Source organism: Neoarius graeffei, chromosome 4 (genome assembly GCF_027579695.1).
Source record: "Neoarius graeffei isolate fNeoGra1 chromosome 4, fNeoGra1.pri, whole genome shotgun sequence".
Lineage (NCBI taxonomy): Eukaryota > Metazoa > Chordata > Actinopteri > Siluriformes > Ariidae > Neoarius > Neoarius graeffei.
Window position 1 is genome coordinate 67,585,513 of NC_083572.1, and position 22,859 is coordinate 67,608,371.

The window sequence follows — 22,859 nt, forward strand, 5'->3', positions numbered from 1 at the left end:
TTATAAAGAGTTCAGTGGGAATAGGCTATGAGCTCTTCAGATTTTATAAAGAGTTCAGTGGGAACAGGCTATGAGCACTTCGGATTTTATCAAGAGTTCAGTGGGAATAGGCTATGAGCTCTTCAGATTTGATGTAGAGCTCAGTCGTTGTGAGCCGTGACTTTTATCAAACATAGACCCGGAAGTAAATCTTCCTCACTGTGTCGGGCTACAGGAAGCTCACTGGAGCAGGAAGTTTTGAATGACGAGTTCAGATTTAAAGCTCGGTGGAGCCGGTAGCCTCGGTGATTGTTTGAAATTCCTGTTCATTAGCAGTTTATTACGTTGAATGTTTTAATCTCAGTTAGTTGTCCTCTTATGAAAAGAAAGACCAGAGTGGTGAATATTTCTTTAATAAGTGCGCTCAGTGTTCATACAGTAGCCAGGCTGGCTGTGCTATATGTGCTAACTATCTAGCATGGAACTGTGCGAAACTGGCCTGAGTTTCCCAAAAGCATCGCAGCTCAAAGATCATTGTTAAATGGTAGAGTGAGCAGCACAATGAACGCTCTCTCTCTCTCTCCTAGTTAAGATGCTCTTAGCTTTAAGAGGCTTTTGGGAAACCCACCCCTGAACTGTAGTGCATAAAGAAAATAGTTCATAAGTGCGCGCTAATATCTGTATCTTTACACGCTGATAGTTGGCACTGTAATAAAAGTGATGTCTGGACACAAACAGAAATGATGCTTTCTGATCATACCCTGTATTTTGCAGGACAGAAATGGCAGAAGTGTGTGTGAATGAAGGAGAGGAGGCGCTCCAGTCCCTCACTGTTACTGTAGGAGCCACTGTACCTACAGGCTTTGAACACACTGCAGCTGAGGAGGTGCAGGAAAAAATAGGAGCCAGTGCCAGAGTTAGCAAAGATCGAGGCAGAATTTATTTCGAAATAACTACGGATCATCTGCAGAAGGTTAGTGTTTCACAACTAACAGTATCAGCTTTTCAGTCCGTGGCTGGTTTTTCCCCATTAATCCTGGCCTTATTTAGCCTAGTAAACTAGACCCACCCGCCTAGTGGCCAAAAATACACTGCTCACAAAAATTAAAGGAGCACTTTAAAGAAACACATTAGATACATCAGATCTCAATATGAAGTTGGATATCTATACAAATATCGACAGGGCAATGTCTTAGGAACAAAAGGATGCAAAGTCTTTTAATGGAAATAAAAGTTTTCAGCCTACAGAGGGCTCAATTGTGTAGACACCCTAAAATCAGAGTGAAATGAAGATGTGGCAGGCTAGTCCATTTTTTCAAAAACTTAATTTCTGCAACTCAAAATGCTTTTCAGTATCTTGTGTGGCCCCCACGAGCTTGTATGCATGCTTGACAACGTCGCGGCATGCTCCTAATGAGACGACGGATGGTGTCTTGTGGCATTTCCTCCCAGATCTGTGTGAGGGCATCCCTGAGCTGTTCTACAGTCTGAGGAGCAACTTGGCGGCGCCTAATGGACCGAAACATAATGTCCCACACATGTTCTATTGGGTTTAAGTCAGGGGATCGTGAAGGCCATTCAATTGTTTCAATTCCTTCATCCTCCAGGTACTGCCTGCATACTCTTGCCACATGAGGCCGTGCATTGTCGTGCATTAGGAGGAAACCAGGACCTACTGCACCAGCATAGGGTCTGACAATGGGTTGAAGGATTTCATCTCGATACCTTATGGCAGTCAGAGAACCATTTCCTAGGCAGTAGAGGTCTGTGCGTCCCTCCATGGATATGCCCCCCCAGACTATCACTGACCCACCACCAAACCTGTCATGTTGAACGACGTTGCAGGCAGCATAACGTTCTCCTTGTCTTCTCCAGACTCTTTCACGTCTATCACAGGTGCCCAGGGTGAACCTGCTCTCGTCTGTGAAAAGTACAGGGCGCCAGTGGCGGACTTGCCAATTCTGGTGTTCTTCAGCAAATGCCAGTCGAGCTCCACGGTGCTGGGCAGTGAGCACAGGGCCCACTACAGGACGTCGGGCCCTCAGGCCACCTTCATGAAGTCTGTTCCTGATTGTTTGGGTAGAGACATTCACACCAGTGGCCCTCTGGAGGTCATTCTGTAGGGCTCGAGCAGTGCTCAGCCTGTTCCGCCTTGCACAAAGGAGCAGGTATCGGTCTTGCTGATGGCTTGAGGACCTTCTACGGCCCTGTCCAGCTCTCCGAGAATAACCACCAGTCTCCTGAAATCTCCTCCATGTTCTGGAGATTGTGCTGGGAGACACATTAAACCTTCTTGCTGCAGCACGTGTGGATGTGCCATCCTGGAGAAGTTGGACAACCTGTGCAACTTCTGTAGGGTTAAGGAATCGCCTCATACTGCCAGTAGAGATAATTACTCAAGCCAAAACCAGCACGAGTGAAAAATCAGCCAAAAAAGATCAAGAGGGAGAAACTTGAAATGACCTCCACATGTAAAACCAGTCCTGTTTTGAGGGTTTTCTGATTGTTGCCACTGTGGTGCACCTGTTGTTAATTCCATGAACACCAATACAGCTGAAAGTGATTAACGATGCCCTCAGCTGCTTAACCAACCAGAAAATTATCAGACAGGTTTAACTGATTTCATGCCAGGCCCAATAAAAAAAGTGTTCCTTTAATTTTTGTGAGCAGTGTATTTTTTGCCTGCGAGTGGGTCTAGCCTCGCACCATATCAACAAAACACCCCGGGCATCAAATCGTGCCCGCCAATCACAACGCAAGGTTTTTGTTTGGATTCTTTGGGTGGGCTTTTGCAGGAGTGACGACAAAGCTGCGCGACACTGGAGAAAGCACAACAGGGAAGATGGCTACGGGCTAGTGAACAGCGCACGTTTGACTCCGCTTTGGAATCAGTTTTAGAAGAATTAGACTTGGAGTTTTCGTTGAAACATGAGCAGGAAGAGGCTCTCCGCTCATTTCTTTTCAAGAAGGACGTTTTCGCTGTTTTGCCGACTGGCTATGGCAAAAGTCTGATCTACCAGCTGGCTCCGCTCGTAGCCAAAAGGATGGGCTAGTTTGTGCAGTACGAAGAATTAATAAACAGCTTTGAAACATTACTTTTTGATTGTTTCTTATTTTCCCATTATTTTAAATTTAAGGAAATTATTTCACCAAACACCACTAAATAAAAATAAAAACTCTCAAAAACAGTTTAAGCAAACCCTTGAAAAACACTTGAAAAAAATAAGAGTGTATGTTAAGTATGTGGTACAGACTCCAAACTTGTGGTCATTATCTCCAAACTTCTTAATATCTAGAACCTGTTTATTAATTAATACGCATTTTGAAAAATTATTTATTTCAAGGCCTCCCCCACTGCTTTCTGTTGCTCTGACTACGTCACAGTCACTGTTGCGCTGATTGGTCAGAGCGTTGGCCTATACGCACAGAGACAGTTTGAAAGACAGCGGGTTGTTCCTCCCACACCCTTCGGAAATGTCTACGAGCAAGGCCAGACTAAATATTCACATTTAGGCTACGTTTACATTAGACCGTATCTGTCTCGTTTTCTTCGCGGATGCACTGTCCGTTTACATTAAACCGCCGGGAAACGGGAATCCGCCAGCGTCCACGTATTCATTCCAGATCGTGTCAGCTCCGGTGCTGTGTAAACATTGAGAATACGCAGATACGCTGTGCTGAGCTCTAGCTGGCGTCTCATTGGACAACGTCACTGTGACATCCACCTTCCTGATTCGCTGGCGTTGGTCATGTGACGCGACTGCTGAAAAACGGAGCGGACTTCCGCCTTGTATCACCTTTCATTAAAGAGTATAAAAGTATGAAAATACTGCAAATACTGATGCAAATACTGCCCATTGTGTAGTTATGATTGTCTTTAGGCTTGCCATCCTTCCACTTGCAAGTAGTAAGTGATATGCGCTGGGATCACACACACAGCGGCTCAGTCCCGAATCACTGCTAGTGTGCTTCACTCACGCGCTGTGTGAGCTGCGCAGGACCGGAGTGCGCACCCTCCAGAGGGCACTCGCTGTTCAGGGCAGAGTGATTTGGAGCGCAGGATGCCTGCGGAGCCGAGCGTATCCGTGTATTGGCGTTGCTGTGTGCACGCAAATCGTGTATTGGTGTTGCTGTGTGCACACTAATCGTTTTAAAAACGTTAATCTGATGATCCGCTGATACGGTCTAATGTAAACATGGGCTTAGTCTGGCTTGCCAGGCTAGGCCTTATTGCTTTCGGCCAAATTCCAACTGGAACTCAAAATGCATTACTGTTGTACAACCCCAATTCCAAAAAGGTTGGGGCAAAGTACAAATTGTAAATAAAAACGGAATGCAATAATTTACAAATCTCAAAAACTGATATTGTATTCACAATAGAACATAAACAACATATCAAATGTCGAAAGTGAGACATTTTGAAATTTCATGACAGCAACACATCTCAAAAAAGTTGGGACAGGGGCAATAAGAGGCTGGAAAAGTTAAAGGTACAAAAAAGGAACAGCTGGAGGACCAAATTGCAACTCATTAGGTCAATTGGCAATAGGCAGGGGTTAAATTGGGATTGGTTATGTGGGGGGGCTCTGCCTCGTACCCGCCCCTGCCCCCGCCGCCCTGCCCCAATATACTTTTTGGAAAATAACCCTCTAATTTGATAACCATATCATATTGCACAGAGATATACACCTTATCTGTGTGTTGTAGGCCTATGTGTGTCTTGTAGTGCCCCCCTACACATTATGGCAGTTTGAATGTAGATTGGTTGGCCAATGTAACAGATTGTACAGGTTGTTGTACATTGGTTTGAAGGAAATGATTAGTGGGGGGTCTGGGGGTCCTCCCCCAGAAGTTTTTTATTATCATACATGTTATTTGCTGAATTCTGGTGCATTTTAATAAGTTGTTAGCTGACTTTACAGAGGTAGGTTGAGCAATATCATGTTAAATCTTGTCACATGCCTACAGGTGAAAAATGTGAAGGAGAAATGTTCAGTGAGAAAATTTGAAGGCTTGCACAATCTTAAACCAAAACAGTTGATTTATTTTGGAGGATAAATGTTAAATATGCCAAAACACTGTCAGTCAAATTGTCAATCAAATATATTCATGCAGTGAATGCAACCAAATACAAACAACACTATAACATTGGAAGCATTTATTATTATTGTTATTATTATGTATTCAATTATTTATTTGGCATGTGGTGCTTTTTGTATTGTCTAGAACATACATAAGATGAGCATATTATAGCAGCAAAATAGAAGCACAATCATTTGAATGCAGCATTTTGCTGCATTCAAATGATTGTGCTTCTATTTTGCTGCTATAATATGCTCATCTTATGTATGTTCTAGACAATACAAAAAGCACCACATGCCAAATAAATAATTGAATACATAATAATAACAATAATAATTACACTAATAATACACTAATAATATTAACAATAAATAATAATAAATTAACATTAAATATTAACAATAAATAATAAAACACTAATAATATTAACAATACAGTGAACATAATCATTATCATATTTTTTATTATTAAAAACAAAATATCAAATAATACTGAAGAGGGGAAAAAATAATACTGATCTAAATATGTTGTGTTTTTATTTTTAGACAGTATGTGTTTAGCAAAACACATACTGTCTAAAAATAAAAACACAACATATTTAGATCAGTATTTTTTCCCCTCTTCAGTATTATTTGATATTTTGTTTTTAATAATAAAAAATATGATAATGATTATGTTCACTGTATTGTTAATATTATTAGTAGTAGTTGTAACAGCAGTAGAAGTATGTGACTGTTTTGTAGCGTACTATCACTTCCAGGAAAAATTCTGATATGCAGGTAAAAGGGGAGACGGTGTACGGAGAAAATTATAAACAAGTCACAACGCTGAAACACAAGCCCAAAAACCCGCAAACCACGACTTCTGATTTTTTTTTAAAGCGAGCTCACAAAAAAAGAAACCCCAAAGTCGCTTATAAAAAGCGGAATTGGCAACCCACGCAGTGTTCCAGAAACCAGAATCTCTGATCGCAAGTTCTGTTCTAAATAGCTTTGACAGGTCGTCTTGTTATCAGGAAAACTATGATCTATCTCATAAACGTCATGGGTTTATTGATTAATAAAACGATATTTAATTATTCAGAACTGAAAATCGTGAAAAGGGTTTGTTGCTTTTTTTTTTTTTAAGATATTTTTTTTGGGCTTTTTTGCACCTTTATTGGATAGGACAGTGTAGAGACAGGAAATGAGCGGGAGAGAGAGAGACGGGAAGGGATCGGGAAATGACCTCGGGCCGGAATCGAACCCGGGTCGCCCGCATTCATGGTATGGCGCCTTAACCACCTGAGCCACAACGCCCCCAAAGGGTTTGTTGCTTTTGATGTGTGCGTGATCATATGCCATCCGCTCCGAGCTTATGTGCCGGGGCTCAGCCCCAGCCAGCCCCGGCCCAATTTAACCCCTGGCAATAGGTCATTAACATGACTGCGTATAAAAAGAGCATCTTGGAGTGGCAGCGGCTCTCAGAAGTAAAGATGGGAAGAGGATCACCAATCCCCCTAATTCTGCGCCGACAAATAGTGGAGCAATATCAGAAAGGAGTTCGACAGTGTAAAATTGCAAAGAGTTTGAACATATCATCATCTACAGTGCATAATATCATCAAAAGATTCAGAGAATCTGGAAGAATCTCTGTGCACAAGGGTCAAGGCCGGAAAACCAGACTGGGTGCCCGTGATCTTCAGGCCCTTAGACGGCACTGCATCACATACAGGCATGCTTCTGTATTGGAAATCACAAAATGGGCTCAGGAATATTTCCAGAGAACATTATCTGTGAACACAATTCACCGTGCCATCCGCCATTGCCAGCTAAAACTCTATAGTTCAAAGAAGAAGCCGTATCTAAACATGATCCAGAAGCGGAGACGTCTTCTCTGGGCCAAGGCTCATTTAAAATAGACTGTGGCAAAGTGGAAAACTATTCTGTGGTCAGACGGATCAAAATTTGAAGTTCTTTATGAAAATCAGGGACGCCGTGTCATTTGGACTAAAGAGGAGAAGGACGACCCAAGTTGTTATCAGTGCTCAGTTCAGAAGCCTGCATCTCTGATGGTGTGGGGTTGCATTAGTGTGTGTGGCATGGGCAGCTTACACATCTGGAAAGACACCATCAATGCTGAAAGGTATATCCAGGTTCTAGAGCAACATATGCTCCCATCCAGACGACGTCTCTTTCAGGGAAGACCTTGCATTTTCCAACATGACAATGCCAAACCACATACTGCATCAATTACAGCATCATGGCTGCGTAGAAGAAGGGTCCGGGTACTGAACTGGCCAGCCTGCAGTCCAGATCTTTCACCCATAGAAAACATTTGGCGCATCATAAAACGGAAGATATGACAAAAAAGACCTAAGACAGTTGAGCAACTAGAATCCTACATTAGACAAGAATGGGTTAACATTCCTATCCCTAAACTTGAGCAACTTGTTTCCTCAGTCTCCAGACGTTTACAGACTGTTGTAAAGAGAAAAGGGGATGTCTCACAGTGGTAAACATGGCCTTGTCCCAACTTTTTTGAGATGTGGTGTTGTCATGAAATTTAAAATCACCTAATTTTTATCTTTAAATGATACATTTTCTCAGTTTAAACATTTGATATGTCATCTATGTTCTTTTCTGAATAAAATATGGAATTTTGAAGCTTCCACATAATTGCATTCCATTTTTATTTACAATTTGTACTTTGTCCCAACTTTTTTGGAATTGGGGTTGTATATGTGCATTAAATTGACACATCTGATTGACATAACATACCAGCTGGATGTAGTTTAAAGTATAAAGTCTGTTGGTATGTACACTGGAGATCAAAATTAGAGAACAACTTATAAAAACTTGAATAATTTTGAAATAATACCATCTTCACTGCTCAACAGTTTAAGGACATTTTGTTGTGTCTATACCATGCTACAACAACACTTTTTCACAAAATGGATAACGCATTTCAACAAAAAACCTGCATTTTGCAAAAAATGCACTGATCAAAATTAGAGAACACTTTCAGGTGCCTCCCACTTAATGGTGCTAATCTAGCACATGGTGCTAATTTCCTTGATTATCAGTCAACCCCTATTTAAGTGGCATTCTAACTGCCAGTTTCATTGACTTTGCAAGATGGTGGGTCGTTCTAAAGTGACTGAAAGCCTCCGGCAGCAGGTTGTCCAGATGAAAACCAAAGGGATGACCCTATCAGCCATAGCAAGACAAGTTGATCGTTCCAAATCTGTGACTTCAAGAATATTGAATCTTTACAAAACTACAAACTCATTCAAGTCGCCCAAGAAGGCTGGTCGTCCACGGAAGACAAATGCAAGAGAGGACAGGTCACTGCGAAGGATGTCAATGGGTAATCGTTTCCATACTGCAGGTGGAATTGCTCGCCAGTTCAGTGCTGAACATGGTAAGGATCTGTCTCGCCATACAGTGGCTCGCCGTTTAAGAGCATTTGGACTGAAGGCCCACACTGCAGTGACCAAACCTCTCATTAGCAAAAAAAATCAAAAAGCTAGACTGAGCTTTGCTGAGGAGCATGTTGTGTGGACAGAGGAGAACTGGTCCAGGGTTCACTTCAGTGATGAAAGCAAATTTAATTTATTTGGGTCTGATGGGAAGCATTATGTTCGGCGACACATTGGAGAAAGACTAAACCCAAAGTGTGTAAAGAAGTCAGTGAAAGGTGGAGGAGGAAGTGTCATGGTTTGGGGCATGTTTTCTGCTGCGGGAGTTGGGCCTCTTGTACAGCTACATGGCCGAGTGAATGCAAATGTGTATCAGAACCTTCTTCAACAGCACATGGTTCCTTACTTGCGTTCATCGCCCAATCAGCCTGCAGTCTTTATGCAGGACAATGCTCCATGTCACACAGCAAAACGGGTAAAGAATTTCCTTGAAGGTGAAAACATTGAATTAATGGCATGGCCTGCCCAGAGTCCTGATCTCAACCCAATAGAGAACCTCTGGAAAATCCTTGGTGACAAAGTTATGGTCAAGAAACCCTCTACAATCACCGAACTGTGGAGGAGGCTGGAAGAAGAATGGACCAAAATCACACCAGAGCAGTGTGAGAGACTAGTGCTATCCTGTGGCCGCAGATGTGCTGAAGTCATTCACAGCAGAGGCCTGTACACTTCTTACTAATTGCTGACTGTTGTAACCTTCAGATTTTTGTTCCAGATTGTTGTTCTCTAATTTTGATCAGTGTGTTCTCTAATTTTGATCAGTGCGTTTTCTGAAAAATATTTTTTTTTGTGAAATGCCTTTAGTCATTTTGTGAAAAAAATGTTGTTGAACCATGATATGGACACAATAAAATGTCATTTAACTGTTGAGCAGTGAAGATGGTATTATTTCAAATTATTCAAGTTTTTATAAGTTGTTCTCTAATTTTGATCTCCAGTGTATTTACATAAAAAAGGGGCAGGATAGATGTCCAGTACTTGTTAGCTACATGAGCCTTTTAGCTCCAGTACAAAAGCAGAGAAGGATCAGACACTTTATATGTGCTGTGGAATCTTTAATATCGTCTCGCCCCCAAATTGTTGCCATAACCAAATGGTTTGTGTCCGACCATATTTGACCATATTTGACTTGAAATCATCTGCTATCTGATATGACAGAAATGTGTTTGTTTTGTGTGAAGACATTTACGAGGCAACTCTTTTGTGTGTCTGTTAACTGGCGTCAAGGATTAAGTCCACCGTTTATCAAACCATGTTAAACAATTTAAAGTGCTGTTTTGTGAAAATATTTACAAATATTTTCCAGGATGTGTGTTTCTTAAGGCAGAGATGTCCACAAGTACTGGCAACGGGTGGTTTTCTCCGCCTACACAGATGGTCTGTGCCGGCTACTCAATCCCAGAAAAAATTAAAAACTTGCCTTTCAATATTCAAGCGATTTATATTGTCTTCTGCTGCCCATAATTTCCTGCAAATCCAATTATTTCACCACGAAATTGTCTTCGATTCAGGTCTAACATGACTGGAAGCGACGCCATATCTGTTGATCGATTCTCGCACTCCGATTGGCTGAGCCAGATCATGTGACCACACTGTAGCAGACTACTTAGCAGTAAAGACACACTTGGTTGTTGTTGCAGACAATTTCACTCGGCTTTCACAAAATGCCACCGAAGAAGAAACTAAAACCTTCCGTGGGCCAAATAAATATAAAGTCCATGTTTTCTGCAGCTTTGTACATATAAATCATAATTAATATTTTCATATCTAAGAATTGTTATTTTCATGTCCAGAAGCTAGCCGGAGTGCCCGAGTTCCCATAGAGATGTCTGGTCCTTTAGCGAAGGCTTCATACTCAAAGTGCAAATGCAAATAACTAATTGTGTGCAAATATTTATGCTGAAATTAAAACTATACATAAAACCACACCAGAACGACATCAAGTCCATTATACACGCACCAAATAAGCTCACCATGTAGTTATGTTACAGAGCCAAAGTCTGCATTCTATCACCTAAAAAACATTTCTAAACTCAGGGGTCTCATGTCAAAACATGATCTAGAAAAACTTATTCATGCTTTCATCTCCAGTAGGGTTGATTACTGCAATAGCCTTTTCACAGGTTTTCCAAAAAAGACCATCAAACAGCTTCAACTAATCCAAAATGCAGCAGCAAGGGTTCTTACAAGAACAAAAAGGGTAGTCCATATCACTCCAATCCTAAGGTCTCTGCACTGGCTCCCAGTGAGCTATAGAATTGACTTTAAAGCACTACTTCTTCTATTTAAAACATTAAATGGGATGGGACCCAGCTACCTACTGGATATGTTTCAATTATATGCACCAACTAGGTCTCTAAGATCACAAGAGAAAAACTTGCTAGTAATACCAGCTGTCAAAACGAAGTGTGGTGAAGCAGCCTTTAGTTGCTATGCTGCTAAGCTTTGGAACCAACTTCCAGATGATATCAAAAATGCTCCTACTGTTGTTAGTTTTAAATCCAGGCTCAAGACAAAGCTGTTTTCAGATGCTTTCACTTGATTAATTTTTACCTACAGTGGTGCTTGAAAGTTTGTGAACCCTTTAGAATTGTCTATATTTCTGCATAAATATGACCTAAAACATCATCAGATTTTCACCCAAGTCCTAAAAGTAGATAAAGAGAACCCAGTTAAACAAATGAGACAAAAATATTATACTTGGTCATTTATTTATTGAGGAAAATAGTCCAATATTACATATCTGTGAGTGGCAAAAGTATGTGAACCTTTGCTTTCAGTATCTGGTGTGACCCCCTTGTGCAGCAATAACTGCAACTAAACGTTTCCGGTAGCTGTTGATCAGTCCTGCACACTGGCTTGGAGGAATTTTAGCCCATTCCTCCGTACAGAACAGCTTCAGCTCTGGGATGTTGGTGGGTTTCCTCACATGAACTGCTCGCTTTAGGTCCTTCCACAGCATTTCGATTGGATTAAGGTCAGGACTTTGACTTGGCCATTCCAAAACATTAACTTTATTCTCCTTTAACCATTCTTTGGTAGAACGACTTGTGTGCTTAGGGTCGTTGTCTTGCTGCATGACCCACCTTCTCTTGAGATTCAGTTCATGGACAGATGTCCTGCCATTTTCCTTTGGAATTCGCTGGTATAATTCAGAATTCATTGTTCCATCAATGATGGCAAGCTGTCCTGGCCCAGATGCAGCAAAACAGGCCCAAACCATGATACTACCACCACCATGTTTCACAGATGGGATAAGGTTCTTATGCTGGAATGGAGTGCTTTCCTTTCTCCAAACATAACGCTTCTCATTTAAACCAAAAATTTCTATTTTGGTCTTATCCGTCCACAGAACATTTTTCCAGTAGCCTTCTGGCTTGTCCACGTGATCTTTAGCAAACTGCAGATGAGCAGCAATGTTCATTTTGGAGAGCAGTGGCTTTCTCCTTGCAACCCTGCCATGCACACCATTGTTGTTCAGTGTTTTCCTGATGGTGGACTCATAAACATTAACATTAGCCAATGTGAGAGAGGCCTTCAGTTGCTGAAAAGTAACCCTGGGGTCCTTTGTGACCTTGCCGACTATTACACGCCTTGCTCCTGGAGTGATCTCTGTTGGTCGACCACTCCTGGGGAGGTAACAATGGTCTTGAATTTCCTCCATTTGTACACAACCTGTCTGACTGTGGATTGGTGGAGTCCAAACTCTTTAGATATGGTTTTGTAACCTTTTCCAGCCTGATTAGCATCAACAATGCTTTTTCTGAGGTCCTCAGAAATCTCCTTTTTTTCATGCCATGATACACTTCCACAAACATGTGTTGTGAAGATCAGACTTTGATAGATCCCTGTTCTTTAAATCAAACAGGGTGCCCACTCACATCTGGTTGTCATCCCATTGATTGAAAACACCTGACTCTAATTTCACCTTCAAATTAACTGCTAATCCTAGAGGTTCACATACTTTTGCCATGCACAGATATGTAATATTGGATCATTTACCTCAATAAATAAATGACCAAGTATAATATTTTTGTCTCATTTGTTTAACTGTGTTCTCTTTATCTACTTTTAGGACTTGTGTGAAAATCTGATGATGTTTTAGGTCATATTTATGCAAAAATATAGAAAATTCTAAAGGGTTCACAAACTTTCAAGCACCACTGTAAGTAATTAATTTCCTTTAACATAATTTCTTTTAATTTTGATTTTAATGATTTTACTTTCTTTATTTTAATTTCTTTTTAATCTTGGATTTTAATGATTTTACTTTTACTTTAATTCTTTGTTACTGTGATCCTCGTAGATTTTGTCTGCCGGACGATTTTTGGTGATCCTCATAGATTTTGTCTGCGGGACGATTTTATTTGGTGATCCTCGTAGATTTTGTCTGCGGGACGATTTTTGGTGATCCTCGTGGAAGAGCCATGGGAAGAGCGCGCTTTATGTGATCCTCGTAGATTTTGTCTGCGGGACGATTTTTGGTGATCCTCGTAGATTTTGTCTGCGGGACGATTTTATTTGGTGATCCTCGTAGATTTTGTCTGCGGGACGATTTTATTTGGTGATCCTCGTGGAAGAGCCACGGGAAGAGCGCGCTTTATGAGTTAAACCCATAATAATAATTAATCTCGAGGCTGATTCCTTTTTTGAACTTTATTTCATTTTATTATTTTATTTCTACTATTTTTTAATTATTATTTTTCTTTCCCAATTATTTTATGTAATTTTATTTTCTATTGTTTACTGTTCTGCTTTTACTTCTGTAAAGCACATTGAACTGCCACTGTGTATGAAATGTGCTATATAAATAAACTTGCCTTGCCTTGCCTTGCCAATTCGCATTTCTCAGTCAGAGAGTAACTGAGAAAGCCAGGCACACACACACATCTGGAGGGAATTTTCGTAAATGTTTTTGCAAGTATTTTACAGGGAAATGGTTAAGAATCCATTAGCTGCAAATGCACCAGAAAGCATGTAAATTTCACAATTTTTTGGAAGCGCATTAGCGTGCCAAAAAAAAAATAATTTGCAGCGGCTTCGCTGCTGCAAATTCCAGACCCACCTACGACTTCTTTTAGCTGCCTATTTCTGATTTTCTGGTGAACCCTGAAAGGCTATTGAAGTTACATGATTCATTATAATGTTTAACTGCATGACCTTCCATAATAGTCATAGTTTTCTGTACTCTTATTCAAGCTACAAACAAACAAATAAATAAACTCATGCAAAACTGTTTTTCCCCCCTAATCAATTTTATTAGAAAGGAATGAGCTCTGTTTCATTTTTTAGGTGCACCATTTAAAGTCTGTGGACAATCTGTTTGTCGTAGTCAAGCATTATGACAAGTATCAGTTCAAAGAAGCAAAGGTAAGCATTTCATGATTGTGATTACTGGATATTAAATGTGCTTATATGTATTAAGCAGTTTATGTCTTGAAAATATAACATTTACAAGTAATTATTGTATCTTGACTTAGGATGTGATGCCCTTCATTGATAAATACTTTTCCCAATAGGAAGAAGCTTTATTAGACCTGCAGCAGCTTGCTCCTCTGTTGCCCTGGAGCAGTGCTTTGGAGGTGTGGAACATAAATAACTCGCTGAAGAAGAAAAGGAGCCGTAGGAGAGGAGCTGCGAACCCCAAAATGAAGTCTAGCGATGCCCCTGAACCTGAGAAAGACCAAGCAGAGTCTGATGCGACACAACAAAACGAGAGGCCTGGAAATGCCTGTCCCATGCAGGAGCCCTGTCCTGAAGGAGAGCAGGACTCTGACATTCAGGCAACAGAAGCTAAGCCTCTAAAATTCCGTGTGACTTGTAATCGAGCCGGAGACAAGCACAGCTTCACTTCAAATGACGCAGCACGGGACTTTGGTGGTGCTGTGCAAGAGTTCTTTCAGTGGAAAGCAGACATGACCAGGTTTGATGTGGAAGTAAGCCTAAAAGTCCATCTGTTACACTCTGTAGTGGTCTTGTTTAGCTGATTAACAGTTGCATTCACTTGTAAGGAATGCTTGTAAATCCATATTTTCCATAAATACAGTGCTCAGCATAAATGAGTATACCCCTTTTGAAAAGTAACATTTTAAAAAATATCTCAATGAACACAAACAATTTCCAAAATATTGACAAGACAAAATTTAATATAACATCTGTATAACTCCCCTCCTAGAACTGCCACCTTATTGTGGTGGAGGGGTTTGTGTGCTTGAATGATCCTAGGAGCTATGTTGTCGGGGGCATTATGCCCCTGTCAGGATTTCCCAAGGCAGACAGGTCCTAGGTGACAGGCCAGACCAAGAGCAGTTCACCAAAACCCCTAATGGAGCAACAACCAAGGACCGAGACGTCGCCCGGTATGGCGCAGCCGGGGCCCCACCCTGGAGCCAAGCCCGGGGTTGGGGCTCGCATGCGAGCGCTTGGTGGCCGGGCCTTTGCCCATGGAGCCCGGCCGGGCTCAGCTCGAAGAGGTGACGTGGGCCCGACCTCCTGTGGGTTCACCACCCACAGAGGTAGCAGTAGAGGGCTGGTGCAGTGTGGATTGGGTGGCAGTCGAAGGCAGGGGCCTCGACGACCTGATCCCCGGACACAGCGGCTAGCTGTTGGGACATGGAATGTCACTTCGCTGGGGGGGAAGAGCCTGAGCTTGTGCGGGAGGTTGAGAGGTACCAGCTAGAGATAGTCGGGCTCACCTCCACGCACAGCTTGGGCTCTGGAACCCAGCTCCTCGAGAGGGGCTGGACTCTCCACTTCTCTGGAGTCGCCCATGGTGAGCGGCGGCGGGCTGGTGTGGGCTTGCTTATGGCTCCCCAGCTCAGCCGCCATGTGTTGGAGTTTACCCCAGTGAACGAGAGGGTCGCCTCTCTGCACCTTCGGATTGGGGAGAGGGCTCTTGCTGTTGTTTATGCCTATGGGCCGAATAGCAGTGTAGAGTATCCAGCCTTCTTGGAGTCCCTGGGAGAGGTACTGAGGGGTGCTCAGACCGGGGACTCCATTGTTCTACTGGGGGACTTCAATGCTCACATGGGCGACGACAGTGACACCTGGAGGGGCGTGGTTGGGAGGAACGGCCTCCCCGATCTGAACCCGAGTGGTGTTTTGTTATTGGACTTCTGTGCTAGTCACGGTTTGTCCATAACAAACACCATGTTCAAGCATAGGGGTGTCCATAAGTGCACGTGGCACCAGGACACCTTAGGTCGGAGGTCGATGATAGACTTTGTTGTCGTTTCATCTGATCTCCGGCCCTATGTCTTGGACACTTGGGTGAAGAGAGGGGCTGAGCTGTCAACTGATCACCACCTGGTGGTGAGTTGGATCCGCTGGCAGAGGAGGAAGCTGGACAGACCTGGCAGGCCCAAACGTATGGTGAGGGTCTGCTGGGAACGTCTGGCCGAGCACTCTTTTGGGGAGGTCTTTAACTCCCACCTCCGGGAGAGCTTTTCCCAGCTTCCGGGGGAGATGGGGGACATTGAGTCTGAGTGGACCATGTTCTCTACCTCCATTGTGGACATGGCTGTTCGGAGCTGTGGCCGCAAGGTCTCCAGTGTCTGTCGTGGCAGCAATCCCCGAACCTGGTGGTGGACACCGGAAGTAAGGGATGCCGTCAAGCTGAAGAAGGAGTCCTATCGGGCCATGTTGACCTCCAGGACTCCTGAGGCAGCTGATGGGTATTGGCAGGCCAGGCGTGCTGCAGCTCGGGCAGTTGCGGAGGCAAAAACTCGGAACTGGGAGGATTTCGGGGAGGCCACGGAGAAGGACTATCGGTCAGCCTCGAAGAAATTCTGGCAAACCGTCCGGCGCCTCAGGAGGGGGAAGCAGTACTCTGCCAACACTGTTTACAGTGCGGGGGGGGGAGCTGTTGACCTCGACTGGGGACAGTGTCGGGCGGTGGAAGGAATACTTTGAGGATCTCCTCAATCCCACCGTCATCTCTTCCATTGAGGAGACTGAGGCTGATGACTCAGAGGTGGACTCGTTCATTACCCAAGCCGAAGTCACTGAGGTGGTTTGCAAGCTCCTTGGTGGCAAGGCACCGGGGGTGGATGAGATCCACCCTGAGTATCTCAAGTCTCTGGATGTTGTGGGGCTGTCTTGGTTGACACGCCTCTGCAACATCGCGTGGCGGTCGGGGACAGTGCCTATGGAATGGCAGACTGGGGTGGTGGTCCCTCTTTTTAAGAAAGGGGACCGGAGAGTGTGCTCCAATTATAGGGGAATCACACTTCTCAGCCTCCCAGGGAAAGTTTACTCCAGGGTACTGGAGAGGAGAATTCGACCGATAGTCGAACCTCGGATCCAGGAGGAACAATGCGGTTTTCGTCCTGGTCACGGAACACTGGACCAGCTCTATACCCTTCATAGGGTGCTCGAGGGTTCATGGGAGTTTGCCCAACCAGTCCACATGTGCTTTGTGGATCTGGAGAAGGCATTCGACCGTGTCCCCCGTGGTATTCTGTGGGGGGTGCTTCGGGAGTATGGGGTTCGGGGCCCTTTGCTAAGGGCTGTCCGGTCCCTGTACGAATGGAGCAAGAGTCTGGTCCGCATTGCCGGCAGTAAGTCAGACCTGTTCCTGGTGCATATTGGACTCCGGCAGGGCTGCCCTTTGTCACCGGTTCTGTTCATAATTTTTATGGACAGAATTTCTAGGCACAGCCAGGGGCCGGAAGGAATCCTGTTTAGGAACCACAGGATTTCATCTCTGCTTTTTGCGGATAATGTTGTCCTGTTGGCTTCTTCAAACCAGGACCTCCAGCATGCACTGGGGCGGTTTGCAGTCGAGTGTGAAGCGGCTGGGATGAGAATCAGCACCTCCAAGTCCGAGGCCATGGTTCTCAACCGGAAAAGGGTGGCTTGCCCTCTTCAGGTTGGTGGAGAAGTCCTGCCTCAAGTGGAGGAGTTTAAGTATCTCGGGATCTTGTTCACGAGTGAGGGAAGGATGGAGTGTGAGATCGACAGGCGGATTGGTGCAGCCTCCGCAGTGATGCGGTCACTTTACCGGTCCGTCGTGGTGAAGAAGGAGCTGAGCCAAAAGGCGAAGCTCTCAATTTACCGGTCGATCTACGTTCCGACTCTCACCTATGGTCATGAGCTTTGGGTAATGACCGAAAGAACAAGATCGCGGATACAAGCGGCCGAAATGAGTTTTCTTCGCAGGGTGGCTGGGCGCTCCCTTAGAGATAGGGTGAGAAGCACAGTCACTCGGGAGGAGCTCGGAGTAGAGCCACTGCTCCTCCACATCGAGAGGAATCAGCTGAGGTGGCTCGGGCATCTTTTTCGGATGCCTCCTGGACGCCTCCCTGGGGAGGCGTTCCAGGCATGTCCCCCCGGGAGGAGGCCCTGGGGAAGACCCAGGACACGCTGGAGGGACTATGTCTCTTGGCTGGCCTGGGGACGCCTCGGTGTTCTTCCCGAGGAGCTGGCCGAGGTGTCTGGGGAAACGGAAGTTTGGGCTTCCATGCTTAGACTGCTGCCTCTGCGACCCGGTCCCAGATAAAGCGGATGAAGACTAGACGAAACGAGATCTGTATAACTTATAACGGGAAAAAGTAAGGTTAACTAGAAAAGCACTCGGAGAGCGCAGACCTCCACCAAGAATCCTTTTAAAAAATTCCAGGATCCAGACGGTGATCTGGATCACCGTCAAAATTTAATGGATTGTTACTTGTGCCCAGTCACACCTCTGGAAAAAATTTCAGAGCAATCCGTTCATAACTTTTTCCGTAATGTTGCTAACAGACAAACCAACAAGCAAACAAACCAATGCTACTGAAGACATAACCTCCTTGGTGGAGGTAATAATATAACTTAGATTACACATTTTTTCAGTTTTACTCAAATTAGGGTGGTGCAAAAATGAGTACACCCTACAACAAAAACTACTACATCTAGTACTTTGTATGGCCTCCATGATTTTTAATGACAGCACCAAGTCTTCTAGGCATGGAATGAACAAGTTGGCGACATTTTGCAACATCAGTCTTTTTCCCTTCTTCAACAATGACCTCTTTTAGTGACTGGATGCTGGATGGAGAGCAATGCTCAACTTATCTCTTCAGAATTCCCCATAGGTGTTCGATTGGGTTCAGATCAGGTGACATACTTGGCCACTGAATCACTTTCACCCTGTTCTTTCATTCCTTTATTCTTTCATTCCTTCATTCTTTCATTCCTTTCATTACACTTTCATTCCTCTGCAGTGTATGCCGTATTGTGTCACAGGAAATAGTCACCCCAGTTTGGCTTTCTACTTCTTTAGATAACTGCAGTGAACTTGCATGCCGATTTTCTTCAACCCTTCTCATCAGAAGACGCTCCTGTCAAGGTGTTAACTTCCGTGGACGACCTGGATGTCTCTGTGAGATGGTTGCAGTTCCATCTTTCTTAAATTTTTGTACCACTTTTGCTACAGTATTCTGACTGATAAATAAAGCTTTGCTGATCTTCTTGTAGCCTTCACCTTTGTGGTGAAAAGAAATTATTTTCTTTGGGGAATTCTGAAGAGACAAGTTGAGCATCACTCTCCATCCAGCATTCAGTCACTAAAAGAGGTCATTGTTGAAGAATGGAAAAAGATTGATGTTGCAAAATGTCGCCAATTTGTTCATTCCATGCCTAGAAGACTTGGTGCTGTCATTAAAAATCATGGAGGCCATACAAAGTACTAGATGTAGTAGTTTTTGTTGTGGGGTGTACTCATTTTTGCACCACCCTAATTTGAGTAAAACTGAAAAAATGTGTAAAGTTATATTATTAACCTTACTTTTTCCCGTTATAAGTTATACAGCTGTTATATTAAACTTTGTCTTGTCAACATTTTGGAAATTGTTTGTGTTCATTGAGATATTGTTTAAAATATTACTTTTCAAAGGGGGTGGACTCATTTACGCTGAGCACTGTACTTCCAGTGTCTTGCACAAGTATTCATCCCCCTTGGTGTTTGTCCTGTTTTGTCGCATTACAAGCTGGAACTAGACTGCATTTCCGCAGAGAAAATGCAAAGCGTGCTTGCTGAGCTGTAGCAGAACAGCTATCATGTTAGCATGCTAAAAGCTAGCATGCCAACATGCTAATGCTAACAACTAGCATGCTAACAGTTAGCATACTGACATGCTAACAGCATACTAACATGCTAAAAGCTAGCATGTTAACATGTTAATGCTAACATGCTAATAGATAACATGCTAACAGCTAGCATTCTAACATGCTAATGATTAACATGCTATTTGTTAAAATTCTCACACTTTAAGGTTAATATGCTGACAGCTATCATGCTAACAGCTAACATGCTAATGGCTAGTATGTTAACTTTTAGCATGCTAACATGCTGAGGGTGACATGCTAACAGCTAACATGCTAACAGTTAGCATGCTAACATGCTCAGGCGAACTCGCTAACAGCAAACATGCGAACTCTGCATGCTACCATGCTAATCCTAACATGTTAACAGCTCTCATGATAACATGCTAATGGTGAACATGCTAACAACTCGCGAGCTAACAGCAGGCATGATATCGTAATGGCTAACATGATAACAGCTAGCATGGTAACACGTGAATGCTTATATGCTAATTGCTATCGTGTGTCCGTGTAAGTATTCCTAATAAAGTGGCCATTGAGTTGAAGTTGATTTGCTGTCAAAGTCTCAAATGAGCAGATCCTTGCCAAATGCATCATCACCTAGAAGGGAGGAATGATTCAGTCAAGCTTCCATTGATTAGCAGCAAAATGGAGAAAAAATGGACGGATGAAAGGCAAGACAAAGACGAGTGCGGTCAGAACCGATATCGTGTGTGATGGGTGATTTGGCCTGAGGTGCCGTATGAAGTTTGGTGGATGTGTGGTGAAGTGTTAGTGAGCAAAACTCCATTCATTTGAATGGGGCCAAAATCAATGGAAGCCTATGGAGGTAAAAAGAGATGCGTGAAAACCAAGGAAAAGATGAGTGCAGGTCTCAGATGAGGGGATGGATTTGTGCGGGGACTTGGCCTGAGGCATCAAGTGAAGTTTCTTGAAGTTTGGTCACTTGGTTAAAAAAATTGATGGAGAGTGAAAGGTTTTCTCCTGAAACACCATTCATTTTCAATGGGGCCAAAAATCAATGCAAGCCTATGGAGGAAAAAGGGATGAGCAAAAAGAAAGGAAAAATATGAGTGCGGGTCAGAACCGATTGCACGTATGTGTCGGGGGAGTTGGCCTGAAGTATCACATGAGGTTTGGTGCATCTGCGATGGAGCGTGTCCGAGTAGGACAATTCGATTCATAAGCCCTCTTCATTCTCTATGGGAAAAAAAAAACAAAAGAAAAATGACAAGAACAAGAGAATGGGCGTATTGATCCAAAAGCTGTATACAAGCATACTACACCACTTCGGGCCAGACGTCTCAGAGTTGGAATGGTGTCTCTATCTCGAACGCCCTAGGAGGAGTAGTGGATCCAAAAAACGTGTCGGAATAAGGCAGAATAAGTAAACTTAAGAAGAACAATAGTGTGCTTGCCTTTGGCAAGCACACTAATTAAAATGGATTTTTGGGAGGTTAGCACCATTTGATTTACACACCACCATTTGATTCCTTACAAATGAACCTACCACTTTAAAGGTGAAAATTTTTGTTTTATTGTGACACAAACAATAATTAAGATGAAAAAAAACAGAAATCTGGAGTGTGCATAGGTATTTGCCCCCCAAAGTCAATACTTTGTAGAGCCACCTTTTGCTGCAATTACAGCTGCAAGTCTCTTGGTGTATGTCTCTATTAGCTTAGCACATCAAGCCACTGGGATTTTTGTCCATTCCTCAAGGCAAAACTGCTCCAACTCCTTCAAGTTAGATGGCTTGCGTTGGTGTACAGCAATCTTCAAGTTATGCCACAGATTCTCAATTGGATTGAGGTCTGGGCTTTGATTAGGCCATTCCAAGACATTTAAATGTTTCCCTTTTAACCACTCCAGTGTAGCTTTAGCAGTATATTTAGGGTCATTGTCCTGCTGGAATGTGAACCTTCATCCCAGTCTCAAACCTCTGGCCGATTCAAACAGGTTTTCCTCCAGAATTGCCCTGTATTTAGTGCCATCCATCTTTCCTTCAATCCTGACCAGCTTTCCTGTCCCTGCGGATGAAAAACAGCCCCACAGCATGATGCTGCCACCACCATGCTTCATTGTAGGGATGATGTTCTCAGGGTGTTAGGTTTGCGCCACATGTGGCATTTCCCATGATGGCCAAAAATATCAATTTTAGTCTCATTTGACCAGAGAATCTTCTTCCATGTGTTTGCGGAGTCTGCCACATGCTGTTGGGCAAACTCCAAACATGTTTTCTTAAGCAATGACTTTTTTCTGGCCACTTTTCCATAAAGCCCCGGTCTGTGGAGTGTACGGCTTAAAGTGGTCCTATGGATACATACTCCCATCTCCGATGGGGATCTTTGCAGCTCCTTCAGTGTTAATGCCCTCCTTGCCCGGTCTGTGAGTTTTGGTGGACAGCCTTCTCTTGTCAGGTTTGTAGTGGTGCCATATTCTTTCCATTTTGCTATAATGGATTTAATGGTGCTCCATGGGATATTCAAAGTTTGGGATATTTTTTATAACCCAACCCTGATCTATACTTCTCCACAACTTTGTCTCTGACCTGTTTGGAGGCTCCTTGGTTTGAATGTTGCTTGCTTAGTAGTGTTGCAGAGTCAGGGTCCTTCCAGAACAGGTTGATTTATACAGACATCATGTGACACTTTGATTGCACACAGGTGGATCTTAATCAACTAATTCTGTGACTTATGAAGTGAATTGGTTGGACCAGCTCTTATTTAGGGGTTTCATACGAAAGGGGGTGAATACCTATGCACACTCCAGATTTCTGTTTTTTTTTTAAATCTTAATTATTGTTTGTGTCACAATAAAACAACAATTTGCACCTTTAAATTGGTAGGCATGTTGTGTAAATCAAATGGTGCTAACCCTCCAAAAATCCATTTTAATTCCAGCTTGTAATGTGACAAAACCGGACAAACACAAAGGGGGATGAATACTTTTGCAAGACACTGTATATATTTGATAGAGTACAAAAATGTTTGAAATATTTTTGTATGATTTCATGTAAAGCCCTGTTCAAACAGGATTAGTTATACATGGGTACTACTTGATGATTTTATTCCTCTTCAGATTGGCAATGCCTGACTTGTTCTCTCTTGTCCCATTTGATGATGAAATCAGCTGTTTTCTTATCATTTGTTATCACCCACATTTTCTGAAGTATGACGCTGCTGCTCCCTGCCATTTCTCCCCGTTCTGACAATCAAAAAATCATGTTATTGGCCATTTATAATGACAGCTACAG

At 43.2% G+C, this 22,859-nt stretch overlaps 1 protein-coding gene across 1 annotated transcript in view; it reads left to right on the forward strand.

Moving 5' to 3' along the window:
• Positions 1–216: 216 nt before the first annotated feature.
• thumpd3 (THUMP domain containing 3) overlaps positions 217–22,859 on the forward strand; it is a 45,627-nt gene continuing 22,984 nt past the window's right edge. Inside the window, exons 1-4 of the mRNA XM_060919517.1 lie at positions 217–284; positions 759–952; positions 13,814–13,891; positions 14,041–14,457. Coding sequence (XP_060775500.1) covers positions 242–284; positions 759–952; positions 13,814–13,891; positions 14,041–14,457 — 732 coding nt within the window. The 5' untranslated portion in view covers positions 217–241. The remainder of the gene's footprint in view (positions 285–758; positions 953–13,813; positions 13,892–14,040; positions 14,458–22,859) is intronic.